This window comes from Osmerus mordax, chromosome 18 (assembly GCF_038355195.1).
Source record: "Osmerus mordax isolate fOsmMor3 chromosome 18, fOsmMor3.pri, whole genome shotgun sequence".
Classification (NCBI taxonomy): Eukaryota; Metazoa; Chordata; class Actinopteri; order Osmeriformes; family Osmeridae; genus Osmerus; species Osmerus mordax.
Window position 1 is genome coordinate 8,767,614 of NC_090067.1, and position 23,332 is coordinate 8,790,945.

General features: G+C 45.0%; 1 protein-coding gene across 1 annotated transcript in view; it reads left to right on the forward strand.

Annotated features, from left to right (window-relative positions):
- Positions 1 to 21,823, forward strand: part of angpt1 (angiopoietin 1) — a 38,698-nt gene extending 16,875 nt beyond the window's left edge. The window contains exons 3-9 of the mRNA XM_067255523.1: positions 237 to 358; positions 1,492 to 1,724; positions 6,425 to 6,552; positions 7,410 to 7,511; positions 9,810 to 9,976; positions 19,668 to 19,798; positions 20,040 to 21,823. Coding sequence (XP_067111624.1) covers positions 237 to 358; positions 1,492 to 1,724; positions 6,425 to 6,552; positions 7,410 to 7,511; positions 9,810 to 9,976; positions 19,668 to 19,798; positions 20,040 to 20,203 — 1,047 coding nt within the window. The 3' untranslated portion in view covers positions 20,204 to 21,823. The remainder of the gene's footprint in view (positions 1 to 236; positions 359 to 1,491; positions 1,725 to 6,424; positions 6,553 to 7,409; positions 7,512 to 9,809; positions 9,977 to 19,667; positions 19,799 to 20,039) is intronic.
- The last annotated feature ends 1,509 nt before the right edge of the window (positions 21,824 to 23,332 follow it).

Below are 23,332 nucleotides of genomic sequence, written 5' to 3' on the forward strand. Positions count from 1 at the left end.
AAGGAGATATTTTGGGGGGGACATTACTTTTTGCTGATGTGTTAAAAAATACATTTACTGAGCAGTACTTCTGTAGACTCTCTTCCTGTGCACCTCAGTCAAGTATTATCATGTGTCAAAAAACAGTCTCTCATATTATTTCAAGCAAGAACTTATATTTCTGACCCACACTGTTTGGATTGAAGTATCACCATTGTAACAGAGGAAACCACTGAGCTGTGTGTGTCCTGGGCCAGGTCCTGAATCAGACATCCAGGCTGGAGATCCAGCTGCTGGAGAACTCTCTCTCCACCAACAAGCTGGAGAAGGAGCTCATGGTCCAGACCAATGAGATCAGCAAGCTCCATGAAAAAAATGGGTAAAAAAAATGCTAACACTTACTTGCAGATTTATGTTAAAAACGTTCTTGGCAGACACCAAAGCTTGCATACTATTTTAGTTATTTTAACTGCAGCCGACTTTAATATATGTTGTACTGATAATAAAACAATGGGCTGTCGCAGATTTTGTCGTTCAATGGACAAGGTTTACGTTGGCAAAAGCTGGAGAGAGGTCTAAGTGATAGATGCCAAACTGGAGCCTCCGTTGAGGATAGTTATATGGATAGGCAAGCAAGACCAGTAACCCCAACAACACACATCTGCACAATAATGAGGACATATTGTCCTTCCTCCACACACCAGCTCAGTTAAGTGTGTCATTTACCATGTAACAGGATGCTGGGTCCCCTCATGTCAAACATTATAAACGGTATGAGGCTATATTTTCCTAGGATGTTGCAATGTTATCTAATGAAAATGGCTTTTGGATGGCTTCTCATCTCTTCTGTACGTTGATTGGACCAGTGGGATTGTTTTTAATCATCTGTTTAAAAGCTTTGTCCCTGGCGTCCATTGGTCTTCTGCAGTCACACAGCTGTACATGTCCTTAACATCCATATGACTAAAACAGCTTCATAGGAAAGAAAATAGAGCAAAATGACATATACTTTCTTTTATTTTACTGCTGTGCTTTAGGAAAGTGGAAAGAGATTCCTGAGCACAATTTCCAAAACTTGAGCAATTCTGAAATCACATCATATTTAAAAATAATAAATTGAATAATTTGAGAACAGATTATGAATTTTTGTGTCAGTCAATATCATCTTTCAGGCAGAAATTGTAAAATGCATGCCTATAGGATACAGATATAATGGCTTATGTGTAATCAGTGATGATGAAATGTAAGCATGTTTATTTTGTGTGTATATCTCATGGCAACTAAGCCGGCTGACATAAACAGTCAGCTATGTTATAAACACACAGAACATAGTTAGGTTCCCATAACACACCCTGGCACAGTCTTTTCTCATTTCTATAAGGACGAGTGGATACCACTGTAGTGTATATTTTGTACTCTGACTTTATCTGCAAACAGAGACGATCCTGTTCTCCTCCTCTCCGTCCGCTCCTTCTTTCCCCCTCACCTTTCTCCCTTGACCCTCCTCCCCAGGTTCCTGGAGCAGAAGATGCAGGAGATGGAGTCGAGGCACCGTGAGGAGCTGGACGTCCTGAGGGAGGAGAAGGGCAGCCTGCAGGTGCTGGTGGGCAGGCAGAGCGGGGTGATCCGGGAGCTGGAGACCCAGCTCAGCCGGGCCACAGGCAACAGCAGCGCCCTGCAGCGGCAGCAGCAGGAGATGATGGACACTGTGCACAACCTTCTCAACCTCTGCTCCAAAGACGGAGGTATGGGAGCGTACCACTCTGAAGGCATTTACATGTAGTCATTTAGCAGACGATCTTATCCAGAGTGACTTACAGTAAGTACAGGGACATTCACCCTGAGGCAAGTAGGGTGAAGTGCCTTACCCAAGGACACAACGTCACTTGGCCAGCTGACTCCCAAAAATCTGGAGTTCTTTGAGGTTTTTATCATACCAAAGACAGGGTCTAACTAATGACACACAGCTTGTTGTATGAGTCCAAGTCAATACATCTGCCGTTAGAGCAAGAGTTCAGATTGTGTTATTCAGTATCTTAGGTTAGTAACGACTGCTGCAACACATGGACTGAAGTGTGTCACCCAGAGAGGAGTCCCTGTGATGTCACAGCCCCGTTACACCCTTGCCTGTTTTACTGGCGTTGAAGCTGTCATGCCCCCTTTTCTATAAACCCTGCTTCATACTGTGAGACAAGGAAATCTCCTTTCCTTGAAAACTCTGCCTGAGAGAGCAGTTTCAGAGATTCCTCTTCTCCAAACCTCAAGCCTTACTCTCGTCACTCAGTGTGTTGCTCTCTTTACCATAATGGCTTACCACGCCTCAATATATTATGGGCTGGGGTTGACGCTTTAGTGAAACGTCAAGCGTTTGACTAATAGACTTCCTTCGTGTCTCCCCCCGTCCCCTCTGGACTCACTGCTTGACCCTCACAGCAACTCGACCCTCAGGTTTAGCCAACGCAGTGAACTCATTACCCCCTTCTCCACAGCAGAGCCCTAACCCTGACCCTAACCCCCATCCCCCATCCCAAATAAACCTTCCTGGTCCCATGTCTGCTCTCAGATCGCATTGGTCACATGAGACTTCATGTGTCCAGGTTGGGGATTGGTGGCGTCGTGGAAACGGTTCCCCTGTGCATGTTTGCTGCTTCCTCCTGTGACGCCTCAAGACCCCGCATTGCTTCCTGTGCCAGACATCCACTTCCTGTGCCTGTCGGTGCTGTCAGGCAGGACATGAGAAGACATGACTGGATGTGACTGGACACATTAGAGGAAAAGTGTAACGCATGATAAACACATGCTTTATATTAATCCCATTGTTATCTAGCTTTAATGATCCATGCCAAGAAGGTCAACGACTTTTCTGAGTTTTCTCTTTCTCGTAGTTCTGGCAGTAGATCTTTTTTACGCTTAGAGGAAGTTTAGAGTTTCAATCAGTGACTCCATGATGCTGATCCAAAATGATGTGGTATTATTTATCTTTTGAAAGTCATTAATTGATCAACAAAATAAATAACTCTGTGTCATCAGTTTTAAATAATTCACAAAGGCAGCTTCACTACCATCTTGTTGCCTAGTCGGCCATTTTACGTGCCTGTCAGCCCCTCAGCCATGATTAGTGGCTGTTTTAAAGAAAAGCGATAGAAATGAAACATGGCCACCGCTGCACTGTGGTTGGTCGCTTTCTCCTTGGAGGTGGCTCTAAGGGCCAACCGGGTGCCAGGGGTCGCACTCCTCACCCCAGGATTAATAATTCAAGTTGTAATGGCTCCTGAGGGAAAGCCTGTCTGTCGGAGGTGAGGTCTCACTGATTAGTACTGACCGGCAAGCACAGAGCTATCCCATCTTCATCATAGTAGCAAAAGCTAACAGCCACAAGGTTCATTTTCTATTTCTTTGTTTTAGGTGGGGGGATTGAGGAGTGTGTGTGTGTGTGTGTATGTGATGAGGAGATTCCACTGTTTGTTTTCTAAACGGATACTTGTTTTTGTTTGGGGAGGGTTAGCATCTCATGCCATTGGATGGCGTCTGCCTGCGTTAGCCTCTGTTTGGAAAACTGAACCGTAGCATTTCCTTTGGAGCTGGGATTCAAATCATCACTGACAGTTACTGTTGGGGAAAATAGGCCTTCTCTGAACAGGGAGTTCATCATTTGAAATCTCAATAAACATTTACTACGACAGTTTCTCGCAAAAAAACCAATTATCTCTTTGTTAAGAGTAGCTAAAGTATGTATTTTCCACAGCTGGATTATGAACTGTACAGCCATCTTTTAAGTGGCCAGATGCTGTTTACTGAGCTCACCTTTAAGGTTGTAACTATTACCTAAAACCTTAGTAGAATGCAATGAGCCAAGGCACGTTATTAGCGGTAATTGACCTCAGCATTGGAATGCTCCTCAAAAAATCTTTGGCCGCTAAGTATGAATTCGTTTTACAGTATTCTATGATCCTTCTTAATGAATGGCATCAATCATTTTTACAGCCGGGATATTGCTGTCTGGGGGAATGGAGATCCTATTTTAATTCTCGGCATTTAGCTCACGCTGTGGGTACAGTGTGCGCTGCAGAGTAAATGATCATTTAGCCTCTAGTGAAGCCCTTTTATGACTCACAAAATACCCATGTTTTGAACAGTGTATGCCAGGCTGTGATGGAGCAAAACCTGATGCTGTAATGACATAGAATAGCAACACTAGGTTTTCTCACTCTGTGCCATTTTGTCTGCTTGCTCTTTGTGCTGCATTGTGAGGTCTTCTCTGGAGAAATATAACAGTTAGACATAGACCAGTGGGCATAGCCTGCCAAGCTACAATGACCATATGAAGCCTGTTTATAAAGCTCAGGATACACTGGAGCATCTCCAGACAATATTATCTTGACCTTGCTGGCATCTGTTTGATTTGTTGTTTCTAAAGGTCAAGTTTGGTCCACTTTTGAGAGTCTTAAGTTAATTCATTAAGATTTAGTATAGTGCCTTAAGGGTCTTCCATGATGGTCTGGGTCTGCAGGGAACCATGGGAATCCTCCAGGGCTTCTGGATGGTCTTTGGGGTACGTTTGGCTCGCCCTGGGACAAGCAACAGTCTGACTAAACTCCCTGTATCAGTCTCTTTGGGTCCATTTTCACTGATTTGGCACAGAGACTGATTTATGCAAACACCCTAGCCCTTCTGTCCTGTTCACATGAACCCCCTACTGAATACGAGTCCCCACTGAACCAGAAAATATTTGTCTGTAAATAAATATTGGGACATAAATAACATTTGCAGAGTCGGCCTTCACACTGTTCAAGGGTGCCGCTCCGATGGCAGTCAGTCCCTATGCTGAACGTCTTCCCTCCAGTTGGTCCCGGTTTGTTGAGAAGTTGTTCTGACTGTGGAACAAGGTGGAGGGTGAGTCCAAATCAGCCCCTCTGACAGAGATCCCTGAGACCGCTTGAAGGCGTCACAGTGTCTCCCTCCCTCACTTTAATTGTAGCCTGACAGCGCTGTATTTTGTTGTGTTAAGACTCCACAAGCACAGGGTCCCACTCTGTCAACATGTCACGACGGGAGACTCTTGTCAGTGACATTCAATACTTTGTCAAAATGGCCGACAAAAAGTGCCCTAATGAGCGGCCGGCTTCCTTCGCCGAGTGTCGGACTCAGTTGGGGGGGATCAAAGAGAGGTTCAAGGATCACTGACACATTTCGCTTTCTCAGTGACATCCCCTCTGTGTAAACAATCTCAAAAGTAAAAACAGTGGTGTGAAAACTGAGATGTTCCACTCATTTGGGAGAAAGAAAAAGAGAGAGAGGGCCAAGGCAGAGAGAGAGAGAGAGAGAGAGAGAGAGAGAGAGAGAGAGAGAGAGAGAGAGAGAGAGAGAGAGAGAGAGAGAGAGAGAGAGAGAGAGAGAGAGAGAAAGAGAGAGAGGGAGGGAGGGAGGGAGAAAAGACAAAAAAATCGGAAAGGAATTTCAATAGATATAACAAGAACTAGGAGGGTAAATACAAACCACTTGTTATAACAGGAACTTGAAATTTATAGCTTGTAGTATTTTGTCCTCAGCCCCCTTGCTTGGTTTCAAAATATTGCCGCCATAATTATCCACAGATGGATATTTCTCCAGCTGGCTCTATGACCAGACTTGTCAGCATCAGGGGCTCCTCTGTCAAAGAGCAGGAGATCACGAGAGCAGATGAACAGCTTCTCTCTTGCTAATAAGAACGGCTGTCAGTCAGTCTCTCTCTGATGCTATCTTCAAGTTACGGGATACTCACAGCGAGATCCAGTTGTCCCAGTCAAGCTTCTGCCTTGCCTCTAGCCTCCGACATGGTGCCTGGCTCCTAGATGTGGAGATTGAAATTATGATAAAATGGACCCGGTTGGGTTTAAAGTTGGGAAAGCATTGTGTCAACAATGACGAGGTTTCAAACTCCAGCGACAACGATCGCTATTTATTTCAATGAACACGTTATTTCAAGACCATTTTCAAAGATTACAGACGTGGTTTAAATGATTGTGAACCATGTGATTATTATTAAGTTATACTTTTTCTCGTTGGCTATATTGAGACAAGACCATTAAATTGCATGGAGAAGAAGTTATTATGATTCATATACAGTAGCTGAGTCCTTCTTCAGATTTAGCACACCTGTGTTCTCAACATCTTCTGTCTCACTCCCACTCTACAACTAAATTAAGGTGGTTACTTTGGGTTGAAGCAACAGCTGTCATGTATTTTGGTATAAAATGGCATTCCACTGTAGAAGACAGGGATTAACTAACATCAGACACCTGACAATCAACTTAAAATCAGTCACGAGACAGCCATTTAAGAGTGTTGACAGGAAAGATCAATTGACAGGGGATACATTTTTCAACAAACACCAGAGGATGCCAGTTTATTTGATGTTGGACATACAGTGATGTACATCCTGCACCTTGTGGGGGTTTGTCCTCAGTGGTGCCCAACAGTACGAAGCGTGTGGACGAGGAGAAGAGGTTCCGCGACTGTGCCGACCTCTACCAGGCGGGCTTCCACAAGAACGGAGTCTACACCATCAACATCAACCCCCAGGAGACCAAAAAGGTATTGTGAGTGCGTGTGTTTTTCTACAAACAGCACTTCCTTTTAACTGGTAGACGAGCGTTGAGCTTGTTTCGGTGGAGATTTGTGTTTGAAAAGGTGTTGACCTACTAGACAACAAGCATAGTGGTCAATGACTGTGAGAGACAGATACCAGCAGGGCTCAAAATACATTTGGCAGCCTGGTGGGGACAAGGGTTTAAACATTAGAATGAGATGGGGGCTGGGGAGTCTAAACAGGTGTTACCTACCTCAACAGCCCTGCCGGACTGATGGCAGAGGAAAGTGTGTGTGGTGTGGGGGGGTGAGGGGGTGTGGGGTTGTGTGTGTGTGTGACAGAGAAAGAGAGGGAGAAAGAGAGAGAGGGAGAAAGAGAGAGAGAGAGGTTGGTGGAGGGGTGAGTTTAAGGTGGCGGGGGGTTTTGTCGCCTCGGGTCTGGTTTCGTGGAATTGTTCTGTCGAGGCTGCTCACTTAATTACACCCAGACTGGTCTGCTGTGTGTTCAGCTGGACGACTGGTGGAGGTGAGAGACCTCCGCTCCTCCCAGGGACTCCTCAAACAAAGACCCCCAACCCTGAGAAGATACACTTGTGTTATCAGCTTAAAGAGAACCAGGGCTCTGGGGTTAAAGGCCAGGGTGGACCCAGGTGTCCACTGGTATGTGGTCATCCAGATCCCCGACAGTGGGGTGTGGGAGGGGGGCGTCTTCACAGAGATAGTGCTGAAAGACAAGTATGGAGGATATTTGAGGATGTTTACATCTCCTGGAACTCAAGCATGATCCCTTCTAAAGTTATTATTGCACATTTGGATTGAAAGGGTTTTTGTTAACACATATTTGTGTGTGTGTGTGTTTCCAGGTGTACTGTAACATGGAGACCGCTGGTGGAGGATGGACTCTCATCCAACGCAGAGAAGATGGGAGTGTCGACTTCCAAAAAACATGGAAAGAGTATAAGATGGTAAATACACCCACACACATCTACGCGAGACGGTCAAGCCATGCCAGACTGGTTCACATATGTCTGCACTGGTGGATTATGACAAATGGGGTGTGTTACCTGGCATTGGTCTAGCATGTTGAAAAGAAAGAGGGTCCGGTCCGTAGCATTCTTCCACCCCAGACTGGCCGAACTCGCACCTCGTGGAACACTTCAACCAGATGTTCAAGGACCAGCAACATCTGCCCATCTACATCTCTGGAAACATCTGTTCAAGATGTTCCTTTCTGTCCTCTCCTGTCCTCTCCTTCCCCTTAACCTCCTCTCCTTCTCTTTCCTCCTTCCCTGCAATTCTTACCTATTAGCGTACTCTAAGCTAATATAAACCATTACATTTTGGGGGGGATTAAAAGGTAAGTTTGGACTTGTGAAAAGATTCAAACAAAAGGAACTTCAAATGACCACCACAACCGTAACTCTGCCAATGCACAAACCAATTATTGAAGCACACAGCTATTGCACCTGTTAGCGCAGAGAGAGAAAGGGAGAGAGAATTAAGAAGAGGGGACAAAAAAAAGAGGAAGACAAAGAAAGAAAGAGACAAGAAGAGAGGCTTGGTTCTGGAGCCTTTTGACCATGTGCAGAGAGACCCACACATACTGGGGCTCTGGTGTGCTGGCGTCTGGTCCTCTACCTCCTTCCTTGAGAAATCTGAAGGTGATTGATCGTGTTTTATTGTGTGATTCATTTTCCCTGCTGTTGGTCTCAGTGGGCTCGTGGTCGAGCATTTATTACACTTGAAGGATCATTAAATCTTTCAGTCAACATTGTCTGGCCTCTTCACATTTTTGTTGGGGGATTGAGAGTGGAGGACTCGACAACCCCACCTCATGAACGATGTGACCCTATGACCCTGTGATGATTATAATGACATTAGCAGAACTGGATGTATGTTACTGATATTCACAGTGCATTATCCCATACAATGTCAGTATGGAGGACACAGTATCACAAAAAGACCTGTCGATGTTCATATTTTTAGTTTCATATTTCACATGCTTTGCCCCACAATTTGGTGGCCAAGTACTACAGTCACGAATACTTAACTCATCTGCAGCCAGCGTTCCGATGAGTAGCGGAGAGGTTTGTCTGTGAGGGAACAGTATGGTCTGTAATAGTCAGGGAGAAACACTGGGGATTCACTCCAAACCCTCAGCCTATAGGGCTCTGGGGGCAGTCCTAGCCACAGGGGCTTGGCCGGGGCTACGGCCAATCTAAGGAGAGAACATCGGGAACATTGAGTAAGAGCCATGACCTAGAGTCTCTTTCTTTCTCCCGCTGTCGTTCCATCTCCCTACCAGTGTTCTCTCACTTTAGATCTCCCTCCCTCTCTCTCTCTCTCTCCTCACTCCCTCCATCTCCCTGTGCCTTTATCCTCAACCCACACAGCAGGACACGTCTCAGCCCAGAGGAATGCCCGGTATTTACTTTGCCTCTTCCCACTCCAACAGTCACCACACACACTGGGCACATTCACACACAATAGAGTCCACTACCCACGTTCCAGGCGCCCAGAGCATCTACTTCGACCATCTCAAATGGAACGGTCCCGTTCAGTCAGAGCTGGGATGTCATCCCATTTCTGATTATGCAGTCATACTTGTGCATACACCGTGCAGAAGTCTAAATGTTACCGGAGGAGTAGACAATTGTTCCATTGTCCTTTCGCTCAATGGTGTTGGGAAAGAGTCCGAGTGAAAGGAAGGAGAGGAGTGGAGTGAAGAGAAAAGGATAGAGGTGGATATGGTAGAAGAGGAAAGTGCAGTATAAGATGGAGAGGGAGGAGGTGGAGGAGAAGAGAGGTTGCAGTCGGTGCTTCGTTCAGCTAGTCCTCATTTATACTCTCATAAACAGGTACGGCTGTTCAGTCAGTCCTCCGGGGTGTTCCACTGTATGACACGGGTGTAATGTAGTTTAATACAATCCTGCTACTCAGCTTCTCATGCCAGGCAGAGCTTCTCTCAGGGCATACCGCCATGTCTGTGAACACAGCGAGATGTCAGACACAATAGCCCAGTCTCCGCTCACAACAAATTGGCTTGGCCCATCCATTCTAATAACATCATTGATCACTCCCAACGAAACACTGAAACCAGCACCCCAGAAAAGAGAGTTGCGGTTTGACAGGAGAATTCCGCACTACAGTTCAGGGAAAAAAATGGGGGATCTGAAGTGACAGTCACTTCCAACAAACCAAAAGTCATATCAATGAGTCTGGTTTCACTCAGGGCCTGTCCTCCTCTTCCCTCTGTGTTGCAGGGGTTCGGCTCCGTGTCTGCTGAGCACTGGCTGGGGAACGAGAACGTGTTCCTGCTGACCAGCCAGCGGCAGTACGCCCTGAGGGTGGAGCTAACCGACTGGGATGGACACCAGGCCTTCTCCCTCTACGACCGCTTCTACATCGGCTCAGAGAAACACAACTACAGGTGATTCTTTTTTATAAAACGTTGTGTGTCGTTTTTATGCAAAACGACACACAAATAGTGCACGTATTACAGTAAGTACAGCAAGTTATCAAGGATCAGAAGCATGTTCTAACAGTCTATCAGACTCTCTACCTGTCTTCGTGGGTCAGATGGCTGTGCGGTTAGGGAGTCGGCTATTAATCAGAAGGTTGTTGGTTCGATTCCCGGCCGTGCAAAATGACGTTGTGTCTTTGGGCAAGGCACTTCACCCTACTTGCCTCGGGGATAATGTCCCTGTACTTACTGTAAGTCACTCTGGATAAAAGTGTCTGCTAAATGTAATGTAATGTAGTGCCAGACACAGTGTAACAATGACATCATATTTTCTAATACTATAACAACTAAAATATTACCCAACAGAGCTGTGAGCATAAATCTTTGCACCCTATTACAAACACATTTAAGATTTTGCATGGACGTTCATAGATTATGTGAGGCTGAAATTGACTATGGTCTTAGGTAATTTGCTAACTATCTAAGAGTTTCTCTGATATTATTCTTCCTCTGGTTTCTCCTCGATGCTTACATTTGCGATCCACACCAAAAACGTCCTTTTAAGGGATACTTTGTCCTTGAGCGCGAGGGGCCTGAAGTGGTGGTGTTTTCTTTAGAGAGGGTTAAGTCCAGCACACAGGCCTCCTCAAACTGAGGCAGATGCCTGGAAAAACTGCTGGAAATTCCTAAACGTTGCAGAGCAATCACGCCTATCGGAGAGGAGATGGTCTGACAACTTCAATTTGAGCCAACCCGTTGGATCCACGCTCCCCTGTGATAAGGAGGTCCTTTAGTTTGACATGTCCTCCTTTCAACTCCGGCGGGAATACTGTTTGTTTTACAAAGGCATTGCCTCCATTTACTGCAAAGTGAAGGGAGACACTGAGGCCATAGCTTAAAAGCTTTCACTTTAAAACCTCCCGCTTTAAAGTCCAAAATTGTGGTGTCAGGTGCTCGGCCATAGCTGGGAGCACCGAGGTGATTGTCATTTTGAATTTGTGGGAATTAATCTGAATCATATGCGATGACAGGATTTGCTTTAAGACTTTTCCGTACTAAAGTGTTAGGAGTTTACTGTGTCTGTTTCTGTCGGCTCCAGCAATGTCTTTCATATGTAAAACAATATGGAGTGATCAGCCAATGTGTTTTGAAATTCAATGCATAAATATCTCAACCACTGATTCTGGCTTAAACTTAGACTGCACAGGCACTTATGAAGAAAGTCTCTCTCTCTCTCTTTCCTCTCGCTCTCTCTTTCCTCTCTCTCTCTCTCTCTCTCTCTCTCTCTCTCACACACACACACACACACACACACAATCACACATACACATTGCTTCATTAATTGTGCCACAAACACACTGTAAACTTTTCCTCATCTGATTGGAGTGTTCAGAGGGCTTTGAAGATGGCTCCACTCTGCTCTGTTCACGAGAGCAGGAATCTAATCAGCACCCTGATCTCTAGAAATAGATTTGTTCTTGCAAACACTTCTGGTATGATAATCACACATTGCTTCTCAGGGCCAAAATAAACGAGGGTTCAGGCCCCCAAACAACCTGAGTAAAATTCTGTCCGGTTGTCTGCTTGCTCTGCCTCAACACAGTCATACTACACTTTGAAACAATCTGCGACAGGTTCTTCAACTCGCATTTGCTGTTGTGCCAAGCATGAGATTGTAGTGGTAGATACAGCGTGTTGTGTTTATATTTGAAGTTATTTTGGGCTTTGGCGGTGGCAGGGCTTACTGGAATACTCTAATCTACTCCAACACAGGCAGACACATTTATTATGACGCATAAATGAAAATAGTAGAGTCATGCACAGTCAGACGCTAACACACACATAAACACAACCACACGTCTCTCTTGCCCTCACACACACACAGAAACAAGACCACAAGCTGAGGCTCTTGCATCAGTAATCTAGCAATGAAAGTTCAGCATTGCGCATTAATCCACATTTATCATGTACAACATGGAGGTCTGCCAGTCAGGAAATGTTTGCTTTCTGCCAAGCAGCTTCTTGGTAAAACCTAAATATAACTTCTGATGGAAATTACTCCCACATTACTCCCGCAAAACCAGCGAAAAATAATGTATTAATCCAGTAGTTAGATCATGTACACAGACTGTCAAATTTATGACTACTCCCACTGTCAGGCCCAGAATACATGCTTCAGACTAGCCAACACAACTTTATTCAGCTTCTGTCCAGCCCGCTAAATAAGAAATGATTAAGCCAGAGGATGATTTAGAATGTAATCTCTTAGGGTCTTTTTTCTCCCTTTTCTTATGTCCTTATCTGTCGCTCTACTGTCTTCTAGTGTCAGGCATGCATGTTGTCTCCATGCTGTACAAGTTCTGTATTTACAGTATGAGCTCTTAGGGCTTAGTGCACTGTGACCACATATGTATGTATATATAAATACACAATGGAGAGTGAAAGAGGTACACAATGATTAAGTAAATAGCTTGTGAAACCGTCAGTGTTATTTTTCTGTGTTGTGTTTGAGGTTCCCCTCATCTCAGCGTCTTTTCTCCCTCAAAATAATCCAGAAAAACACTCCATCACAGACCAAAGTGGTTAGTCTTGGGAGGCCGCTGGTGGTTGAAAAACCTGTAATTCACTGACCCACAAATAGTTTCCTGATGATATTCACAGTATCAACACATTTCTTTCATCACACTCATTTATCAACATTTACTGTACACGTCACTAAACGAGGCCTCAAACCTTAATTATGAAAGAGATTGATGGAGGGAAGAAAGGAGGAAAAAGAGACAGATATCTATGGGTAAAGAGGACAGCGAGAAGGAGAGTAAATGTAGGCACACATAGAAGGAAAGAAAGCAGAACGGGAATAATTGCAAAGGGAGAAATGTAGTTGCAAAGGGGAATAGTTGCAAAGGGGAAATTGTATTAAAGCTTCATGAGAATCACCCCCAACACCAGCCATATCATATTTATATTTTCCATAGCACAGCTATGCAACATTTTACTAATCATTTTTCATTATTCAAATGATTGATAATTTGAAACCAAATCCAACCACCCTTCTTTTTATGCACCTCACAGATTATGGAGACTCTCAATTCAATTTTCCAAAATGTACAAATCTGATGAAAGGATTTCACCACTAATTGTAAAAACACTCAAATGATCGTTTGCTTCATAACATGAGGCTGGCAGCCCTCCTGAACCTCACTCTCTAGGTTCTAGCAGGATTCAGAACGCAGTACTGTAACATTGCCAGGTCATGGTAATGCTTTCTACAAAATAGATGTGTGCGTAATTACATTTAATAGACGTCTTTTGAAGGTTGAGGAGGGAGAAGAAAATGATGGCTGTGTGTAATCACTCTCGTAGAAAACGATGCTTGTAGCTGTTTAGAGGCTGTTCCATGAACCAAAACATTAGTGTGGTAATGAGGGACAACAATTCCTTGGGCCGCACATTATGGTTACTTAGTTACCAGTAAGTTTGTGTGTGATGCCTGTACGTGTGTGTGTGAGCTTTGCAATGTGTGAGCTTATGTGTTTGGGCACGTGAATTTGTGCGTGCGTGTTTGCTTGGTTGTGTAGTGTGCGTGTGTATATGTTGTGGGGGGTTGTGGAGGGGGACTGCAAGGAGGTCAGGGATACTATTTCCGGGGGGGGTCAGTTGGCCATGAGATAGTGCCACATACATGTTGTTCCTTAAGGAGGAGGTCAAGTACACCGTCATTATTCAGGGGTCAAATCTGGTCATGTGACACATGAACTCTCAACTTTGACCTGAGTCTAAATCCATTAACTGCATGGCCAGCAGTAACATAGCAATACTTCCGTGATTACTTTGGTAGCCAAATGTAAAAATGACTACAGTGTTCTTTCCTAGTCCAAAACCGTTGAAAGTATTTTCCAGAAATGTTAATCTTGTTAGTTGAAGCCAGCACGTTCAATGTGGGTAAGTAGATTTGTGTCTGTGTATGTTTTAATGCGCTTCTGAAGCAGAGATGTGCGTGTGAAGATTTAATACAGGTTCTTAGTTTTTAAATAAACCATCATTTCCCCCCAAAACGTTCTGTCTTGTGGCTGTGCAGAGACGCGTAGGAGTGAAGCATATGCACAGACACAAGTGAGGTTCACAGCTTCGCTAAAACACTTTGCTTCACTTCACTTCGCACTTTCCTATATGTTTATGCTCTCAAGCAGCTAGCTTGTCTTTATTCAATATCCTTCCTCTCGGTGCAGCCAAGTTGCTAAATCCAGGGATTTCTCTGAATGCTAATGGCCAGATCCCATGGAGAAATCACACAATCTCCTGCTCTGAAGTGTTTGATGTGAGGGATTGGGAGAGGGTCTTGGCAGAGGCTGGTTTCGAAGAGGCTGTGACCTGCCTTGTCCTAGGCTCACACTGAGATGGGGGGTGGGGGGTGGGGGGGTTGGCTCCAGGTCCCCCACCCCCCACGGGACACAGCTACAGGGGGGCCGGGTTACCAGACAGCGTTAACAGCATGGGTCTCTAATATACTGCATGGAAGAACAACTGGGTGTCTGGCTCCTTCATCAAAGCATTAGACGTAGATTGTACGTTTGGGGTTGTTAAAGGTTAAAGCTCTAGATGGCATGTGCTCTATGGGACGCAAGTTAATGACATGATACAAGAGTCTTCATACAATTGTATTGGTGCATTGGTACTTCAGTCCTCGCTAGGAAGTCATCCATTGGCCATGGTAATTGACCTCTGCTATGAGCCAATCAAGCTTCAGTTCAGCTGCATAATGATTGCCAGGTGTGTAACAGCACCCAGCGGACCCACAGCATGCTTGATCGTGTCCTGCACTCTTTGAGATAAAAGGGGGCCGAAAGACGAGGTTGAGCCGTGTCAGTCAAAAGATCAAAGATGTCAGTTTTGAAAGCCTATGCCACAGTTGGTGCCATGTTAAAGCTTAAGCACGCACACACAAACTACACACACACTTATATAGCGGTGAACATGTATGTTACATATGCACCCAAAATTTAATAAGAAACTTTATAGAGAACAAAACCTCTGCACAGACTTTCAGACAGTCACAGAAGTACGTTGTTTTACAACTCACCCTTAAACATCTCTGGAGGAATTATTTCATAAACTCTCTGTAGGACAGCAATATCCTCTATTTGGGCCAAGTCTTTTTTGGTAATAGAACATGGCAGTTAAAACAAAGAGGCCCTGGCCTGGCCTCATCTGTGCGCATGGAGAAACAGACATATTTATGATATTCTTTATTTTCTACTGTTTGGGGAGGGCGTAGTGTGTGCCTTGAGCAGAGTGCAGTCTCTGATGTATAGAGGGCTATGGCAGGCGTGACTTATGGCACTTTGGGCCTTGTGTTTATCCTGGGGAGTAGAAGTCCATGTTCCCTCACCCTGGGTGGTAGCTGCGTGGTAGTCTTCTAGAACTGTCTGTGACCGTCTCTGTGCTGCAAAGGCCTAATGGTATCGTTCCCTTTCTCTGTCTATCTTTCTCTTGTCTCCCTCCCTATCTATTGCTCTGTTATTTCTCTCCATCCTCCCCTTGTCTTTCCACAGGCAATAGTGACTTTCAAGGTTTCCATTGGGTTTCGAACAGAGAGTAACTAACCAGAGTGAAGCTGTAGACGGGTCGGTAATGGGAGCTAGTGATTGTCCATTAAGACCTGACTCATCACGTTGTACTTTACATAGTCCTTTTCACACAACCTTGTTTTGTAGCGTCAGGCACCTTATTGATTATAGACACCAGTCGCTTATTCAATTATGCAATTATTCCACCCACATGATCAAGCCAGTCACACCAACTTCAGGATTAATTGCGTAAGCAAGATACAAGCATTTTGCGAGCATTTGACAACATTAGACTGTTCACCAGAGCATTAGCTCATGCGGTTAGACCCTACACAGAAGCCTTAATGGTTCCTGGTTCATAGCCTCTGTCTTTGTCTCATTGTCTCTCCCTGTCTCTATCTCTGAATAGTTCCAGTGTCAGGTATAAAGTACAGTCAACACATAACACAGTATTTACATTTAGAACTGGAAGAGGATAAGACTGCAGCCAAGAAGTGAGTCCTATGTTTAGGGCCCAAAAATAACCACAACGTATTTGTTCTGCGTCTGTAGGCTGTGCATTTGATGTAGTGCTACCCTTATATTTGGTCTCATGTATGTTGGCATGAGCTTTACAGATATTATTACAACATGTCTTGTTGGTTTTGTGCACTAATAAGGACATTGTGTGTTTGGAAACAGTTTCATCTCTTTTAAAATGAGTAGTTAGAGAAAACTCAGATCACTGCTGAACCACGTCATTTGGAAATGATTGCCTGTTATCACAAACATATCACAACCATCCCCGTATGACCCCTGCAGCTCTGCTTACTTCCCACACATGTACAGTCTGGTGCAATGCTCCTGAGTATTGACTCGTTGAAATCGTCAACAAAGTGGATTAATGACGTGTGGCAATAGTGACTTTCAAGGTTTTTTATTGGGTTTCGAATATCATTTATATATGGCGAGGAAGGAAGACAAACAAACCAACATCCCTTATTGGATGAAAGCTGGGGAACAACGTGGCAAGACCCCAAAATCTCTTCCTGGGGGCGTCATTGAGCAGGCACCCCCCCCCCCCTCCAATTCAACATTTTGTTTATTAATGAGCCTTAGCCAATCAAGTTGACACGGTTATTTCAAGAAAGCCAATCAGATTGGCCCGGGGTGCCTCTGAGAGGTGGGGTGGGGGTTGGAATGGTTACACAGATGTTTAACCCTCCGGATGAAGTGCAGCTTGAGACTAGACAGGCTAAACATCTACATGTCTGCCACAGATAGACAGCAGAACAACTGCACTCAGAGGAAAAATCTGTCCTCCTCTTGAGCGACTGGGCTGTACTACTTAAATCGGCCTACTTATCACTCAACTACATAATGGCACAAGCAAGAGAAAATACAGATGTCAATAGAGTTGGATTAGTGGTCTGGTCTAAAACAAGACAAGCACCCCGTAAACACAGAGGAGGCCAGTTTGAGGGGTGCGTCAGTGTCACACTGGAACTCTCATTTGATGATGTGTCTTGGCACTGTCTCTGGCCATCATCAATTTTTTTTACAAACGGCTCCAAAATGTGTGGCCACGTCTGTTCTTTATCAAGGCAGTAGCAGGCTCTATCCTGCATGGACTGGCTTTCGGTTTTATGGGGATGTGGAATTAGCTGGATTTGTGTGTGCCCGTTAAGTGAGCCCAGGTTGGATCAGTAGGGGGTTCTGGGCTTGGGTATGTCCCACCCAGAATACCATCCAGCTGTTATCCCTCAATCATGTAAAACCTTAGTTCTGTGGTAAATTACCACCAGCACAACACACAGTATCGTCGATTAATAAGATCCTAGAGCCGATCCAGGTGTGAGGTCTGGGCTGTGTGTGGTGTGGCCAGGATCTCTGCACTCTGGAAGAGAAAGGATAGTGCTTTTGCATGTGTAACAGAGTATGGAGTTTTGGCACCCAGGCAAACATGCCTACACACATGGACTGTATGAACAGTGCGTGCACACACACACACACATGCAAACACACACGCACGCACACGCACACACTTGTGAATACATGCAGGCACACCCACCGTTGCATCCCATGTTGAACATGCACACACCTTCCTGCAAAAACAGTGCTGTGTCCCATTTTCCCATTTTCCTTGGTTGTTCTGACATTCTGGAAGTTGTGCTACAGACAGACTCTGATTAGGTATCTGACTCAACCATACATTTTGGTATTATGAGTATTGCTTTAGCGGTGGGGTGATTTCCCCCATGTGACACCGTCACACATTTTCTCCCTGTCCGAGTCATCCATTGACACAGCTGTCTAAATACAGGAGTCTCTCAAGTCAAATGACTTTCCTCAGGAATCCACATGCCAGTGTCTTCTAGGGAAACTCCAACATGATTTCCTCCGAGTTGGGAGATTTTCACGCAGCCAGAAGTCTTTTCACGCAACCCCAACACAAACACTGGAGAGAAATACTGAAACGTCATTCAAATCATCTCAAGAAAAGCAACATTTAATAAAAACCTTCCTACAGGAAAAAAATTGTATTGTGACCTGACATAGTGAGATATTGGCAACTTGTGAGCGAAACTCTCTGGTCACCCTTTCCCTTGTCCATTCTTATTGACAGGAATCGATCTCAGGAAATTACTAGGTTACTAGGTTTTCTCTGCCTGTGTGGACCTAATTCGTATGGTCTTTCAGTGCTGTTCCCTGGGTTAGGGAGGGTCAGAGCAGTCCAGGACTCAGAAGGAGCTCCTAATGATGAAGGCCGTCAGCGGGGTGGAGAGAGGAACTACATCATTAGGGTTAGGGTTAGTCTGGACTACGAGAGATTTCACAAGCGTTGGACTCTCCCTTGTTGGAGTCTTTTACAGTTCACACATGCTCCAAGCGAGATCTGAGAAGTGTGTGTGTGGTAGGGGGAAGGAGCATGTGTGTGAGTGAGAGATGATCTTGACTGTTTTTACACTGGATTTTTGCTTAGATAAGATTCTAAGATTAGTTGATCTTTTCCACGAAGATAGCACTGAGTATGACACACACACACACACACACACACAACTAACACTACCTAACCCCTCCAGCCCAATCCATCCCCCAGGACCCTCCATCCTCCAGCCCCGGTGCCCCAGACAGGGGCTCCTGTGTGCTGCCCCCTCCTTCTGCCAGCCCCCTGGATCAATGTGTCTCTCAGCAGTGCAGCTGGAGCTCTTTGATTTACAGGTTCCACATGTGGAGGTTCCACAGAGCCATCCCTTGGGCCCGCTGCCATACTGTACCGTCTGCAATATACCGCTTAGGGTTGCATGTCTGCATGTCTAGAACTTAATATACTCTCTCCCGTACTCATTCCCTTCCCATAATGAAAGCAAGGCCCTTGGTCAGTGATGGTCTCTGGAATGTGGTACATTCACACAGGAAGGACAGTAGGCACAGAACTTAAAGACCGGGAAAGAGAAAGACAGGGACATTGTGTACTTGGGGCATACAGGCCTACACAACAGGCCTGCTGGCAGAGGGGTGGTGTGGTGAATGGTATCTGACTGAACAGCAGCTGGCTCAGCGTTTAATGACTTGGTCTCTGTTTTCAGATCTGTCCCGTCAGGGTCTAAACAAAACGTTCAGAGGCACACAGTCGAAAACGTGCTTCTCAGATTTGTGCGTCTCTTTACACCTCTGCTGCTACCCTTCTTTCCTTCTCTTACTTCTCATTTTCTTTACTCACCCCCTTTGTGCATATCCTTCTCTCTCTCTCTCTCTCTCTCTCTCTCTCTCTTCTCTCTCTCTCTCTCTCTCTCTCTCTCTCTCTCTCTCTCTCTCTCTCTCTCTCTCTCTCTCTCTCTCTCTCTCTCTCTCTCTGTTGTTTATGTGTTTCCAGGTGGGCAGACAGTTTGCTGAGCCCATGCAGTCAATCACTGCTGAAACTCTCTCAGGAAGTCTTTCACTCAGTGTGTTATGTCTTCTCCCTCTTCTTTATTGCGTGCTCTGCTCACACAACCATAATGTCCTTCTCTTGGCCTGCCCCCCCACCCCCCCCTCTCCCCGGCCCTACCCCTCTACCACCACCTCTCCATCCCCCCTCATGCCATTCCTCTTCCTCCTCCCTCCAGGTTGTTCTTGAAGAGTCACAGCGGGACAGCCGGCAGGCAGAGCAGCCTGGTGATCCACGGGGCGGACTTCAGCACCAAGGATGTGGACAACGACAACTGCATGTGCAAGTGTGCTCTCCTGCTGACTGGGGGTGAGTGCGGGAAGAGACCCTCAAAATAGTATGGGCCATGTGACCCGAATGAACACCATGAACAACCTACAGTAGGAGAGAGATGATGACATTGGTCTATTTCAGTCCGAGCAGCATTCTTGCGCTGGCACACCGACAAGGTTTGTATCTTTAGTTCCATTTGCGCCCCGTTTTTTGATCGCTGACGTGTCCCCTTTCCTTTCTTTTCCTCTCTTTCTCCTCCATTTCCTGCCTCGGTAAGGTTGGTGGTTTGACGCCTGTGGCACGTCCAACCTCAATGGCATGTACTTTATGCAGGGGCAACATGTGGGCAAACTGAACGGCATCAAATGGCACTACTTCAAGGGCGCTAGCTACTCGCTACGAGCCACCACCATGATGATCCGCCCCCTGGACTTCTCCTAGGAACTCCTTCCCTCCTCCATGCGCCACCCCTCCCCCCATCCTCCAAGACATGCCAAACATCAAGCTGTCGAGTTGAGACGAGTCCTTCCTGGTTCTGTTTCCACTCTGTTGCCTTGTCTCTTTACCCAAGGTACCGGGAAGTCGTCTGGTTCGCTCACTTCTGCTGCCATTGTCTGGTACCTGAGACTGCGTTCTGAGATCCACACACCGGAGAAGAAGAGGGTAGGAGGGGCTGGTGGAACAAGAAGGGATGCTTCACCCCATAGCTAAATGATCTGAGAGAGGGGAACTCTTATTTTTGACGGACAGATAGACTTTTTTTTAAAGCATACTCTGAACTGATGTTTCTTTCAACTGTCCCTCACTCTGGCCCTGGGGACACCTGCTGGCCTGTTGACTGATCCATTTGTAGGCTTGGAGCTGATGGTCACATTGCTCACGTTCTGTTTAGACTCCGAGACAACTATGAATCTCAAAAATATTTTTGTGCATCTGGGATGTCCACACAAGCCATATGGAAGATATTGAAAGTTTTGCGCAGAATGATTGGGGACTTGTAAATGTATTTTATGTTTGATTTTTTTTTTTTATTACAGCTGTACACAATAACCTAATGCATTTGGATTTATATGACCTTTTGTACATTACCTTTCTATGGACAATAGAAAAACCACAAACTTACAAGGTAACCTTGAGTATAAGAGGTTTGTCTTATATGGACTGGTCTAGTTCTGCAACAGTTCTGAGAATGAGCTTCGGCCCATGGTTTTGCTGCCACTTACATACTTGTTGTCCTGCCAAACTTTTCTGATTATTTTCAAAGTTCGAATGTCACGTTATTATTGGATTTATCTGTATTTGTCATTGGCGACGTACATGTATATCCCTGCCAAGGTCCAAAAGTGATTATGATCACCATTGTTCTAAAATGAGAAAATGAAAACATGAACACAGATGCATTTATATACAATGTAGAAGCATGTGGTGCCAGCTTCAGCTGTACTTTTGTGGAATACTATTATTTTGTGTGCCACTTTGGGTTATTGAAGGTCAATTGATGACCTGTCAATATTTTTCAACAATCCCATTTTTTTTTTCAACCCATCCCCTATGATTGTTGCTTCACATCAATAACCTTATTGAACTCTGTACCCAGACTGTTCATGTTTCTCTGCAATGCTGATCAGATCTCATAAGTGGACTTAAGGATGAAATTAAGGATACATTTTTTAGCCCATTTTTTTATTGTCCATTTTTAATGTGCACATGTATTGCATAACTACAAACAACAAACGAAACAACAAAGATTCTTAATGTTATTAAATGTTGATATAACAAGAAGTTTCAATGGAAGAAATGCTCTTGGTGTCTGGAATTCATAGAACTTAGTGACATACTTGCAGTAAATGGTATAACTTTCCTGAGGAAAGCGCCGCCTTTTTGTTCCTATTCCTCCAGAACCACAGTGGTGGTTTGAAGTAAGCATACAACATAGACATTATAACAATAGTCGAGAAATGTGCCTTCAGAGACTGCTGTTACCTCAATTTTACCATTTATTTAAACTAATTTTGTAACAAAGTGGTCAATGTTGTGTTGTTAGACAAAATAAAAAGCATGTGATGCACAAATGTTTTCAATTTTTTTAATTCAATTTCATAATTCACGTTTATAATCCACAAAAATGCATTCCCATAAACTCTCTTACACATGTCTCTAATTTGACTCAGCTCAATTCTTTCCTTTTCAGGACAATATTTTGCTTTTCACAGCAGCACATTGACATACTCAAATAGTCATTAAATGACCGCACTGACAGGCAAACAAAGCCAGATGGCAGAGTGAGTAGTGTCAAACGAAAGTTGTCTCACAGTATACAGATGCAAAATAAATATAATGTTTAGAAACGTTTCCAGTGCCCATAAAGCCGGCAGCCATTGGGTGGATGATATCTCAGCTCGTTCTTTGTAGTGACCAATAGCTGAGGTGTCAAACGAGGCTGTCGGAACAACCATAGCTCTCCATGGCTGACATTCCTGGGCCTAATCAGAGGTGAAACAAATGGCTGCTGCCTGCAAACCACTACTTATCCCTCAGCGCCTGTGCTGACCTGACACCCCGGCTGGAATGTGTGCTTCACACAAGAGCAGGAGCAGAAAGGGCGAGGGTGAGTCTGTGCACACACACACACACACACACACACATGAACACACCAGAGCAACAGGGTCAGTAGTCAGTGGCAAACCTCATTCTTGCCAAGAGATTCACACGATGCATCCTTACCCGAGGTGTGGTATGGAGGACGGAGGACCACTCCACAGAGGTGAGACGTAAAGAAGACAACTTTTAACAGTTGAGAGATTTCCTCTTTTTTTCCCATTACGAAAGGGACAACGTTGATGCTTAACCGAGAAGAGATGGGCTCAGCTCCAGCCTCGCATATCTAGGATGTAAGGTGAAGTCAAGTCTGACTTCAGTCTCCCCCTACCCCCTGCCTCCACGGCCAGTTGGCTCAGCCGAAGACAGATCATTTCCTGTTTGCTGAGGGCGGTGGGATGAGGGGGGGGGGGGGGGGGGGGAGACGGTGAAGCAAGAGGGTTCCCCAAGGGAGGCTGGGCCTGTACTGCAGACCCTGCTGGGCCAGGGCCAGATCAGATAAGGGAGGGGGGGGGTATTACCTGCAGTGTGAACACAGAGAACCCTCTCACTCCCCTGAGACCACCTACGCACATGCAAAATGAGGAACAGGCGGAAATGGGGAATCTATTTTATGAAAACAGAACATGTCTTCTAAGCCCCCATCATTAACTTTAAAATGTCAAAATTCCTCCTCGCTTCCGATTTATAAGATTGTGAGGGAAGATAAATCTTTGAAAAAACAAAATGAGAATAGGATGCTCAGACTACTAAGAAAGATTCTGGAAGTCATCCTTAGAAACCTTGATGTCCTGCGTGATACAATAATGCAGGATGCAGACATCCACTCTATACGTGACTTGAATGGAAGCATTTCGAGTGAACATATTTTACCTGAGAGTTGATATGGGGATGGAAGTTTCACCTTCTAAACACAATCCAAAACACAAGGCACTTCTCAGTGGACTACTCAGACTAAATAGCCTTCTTGGA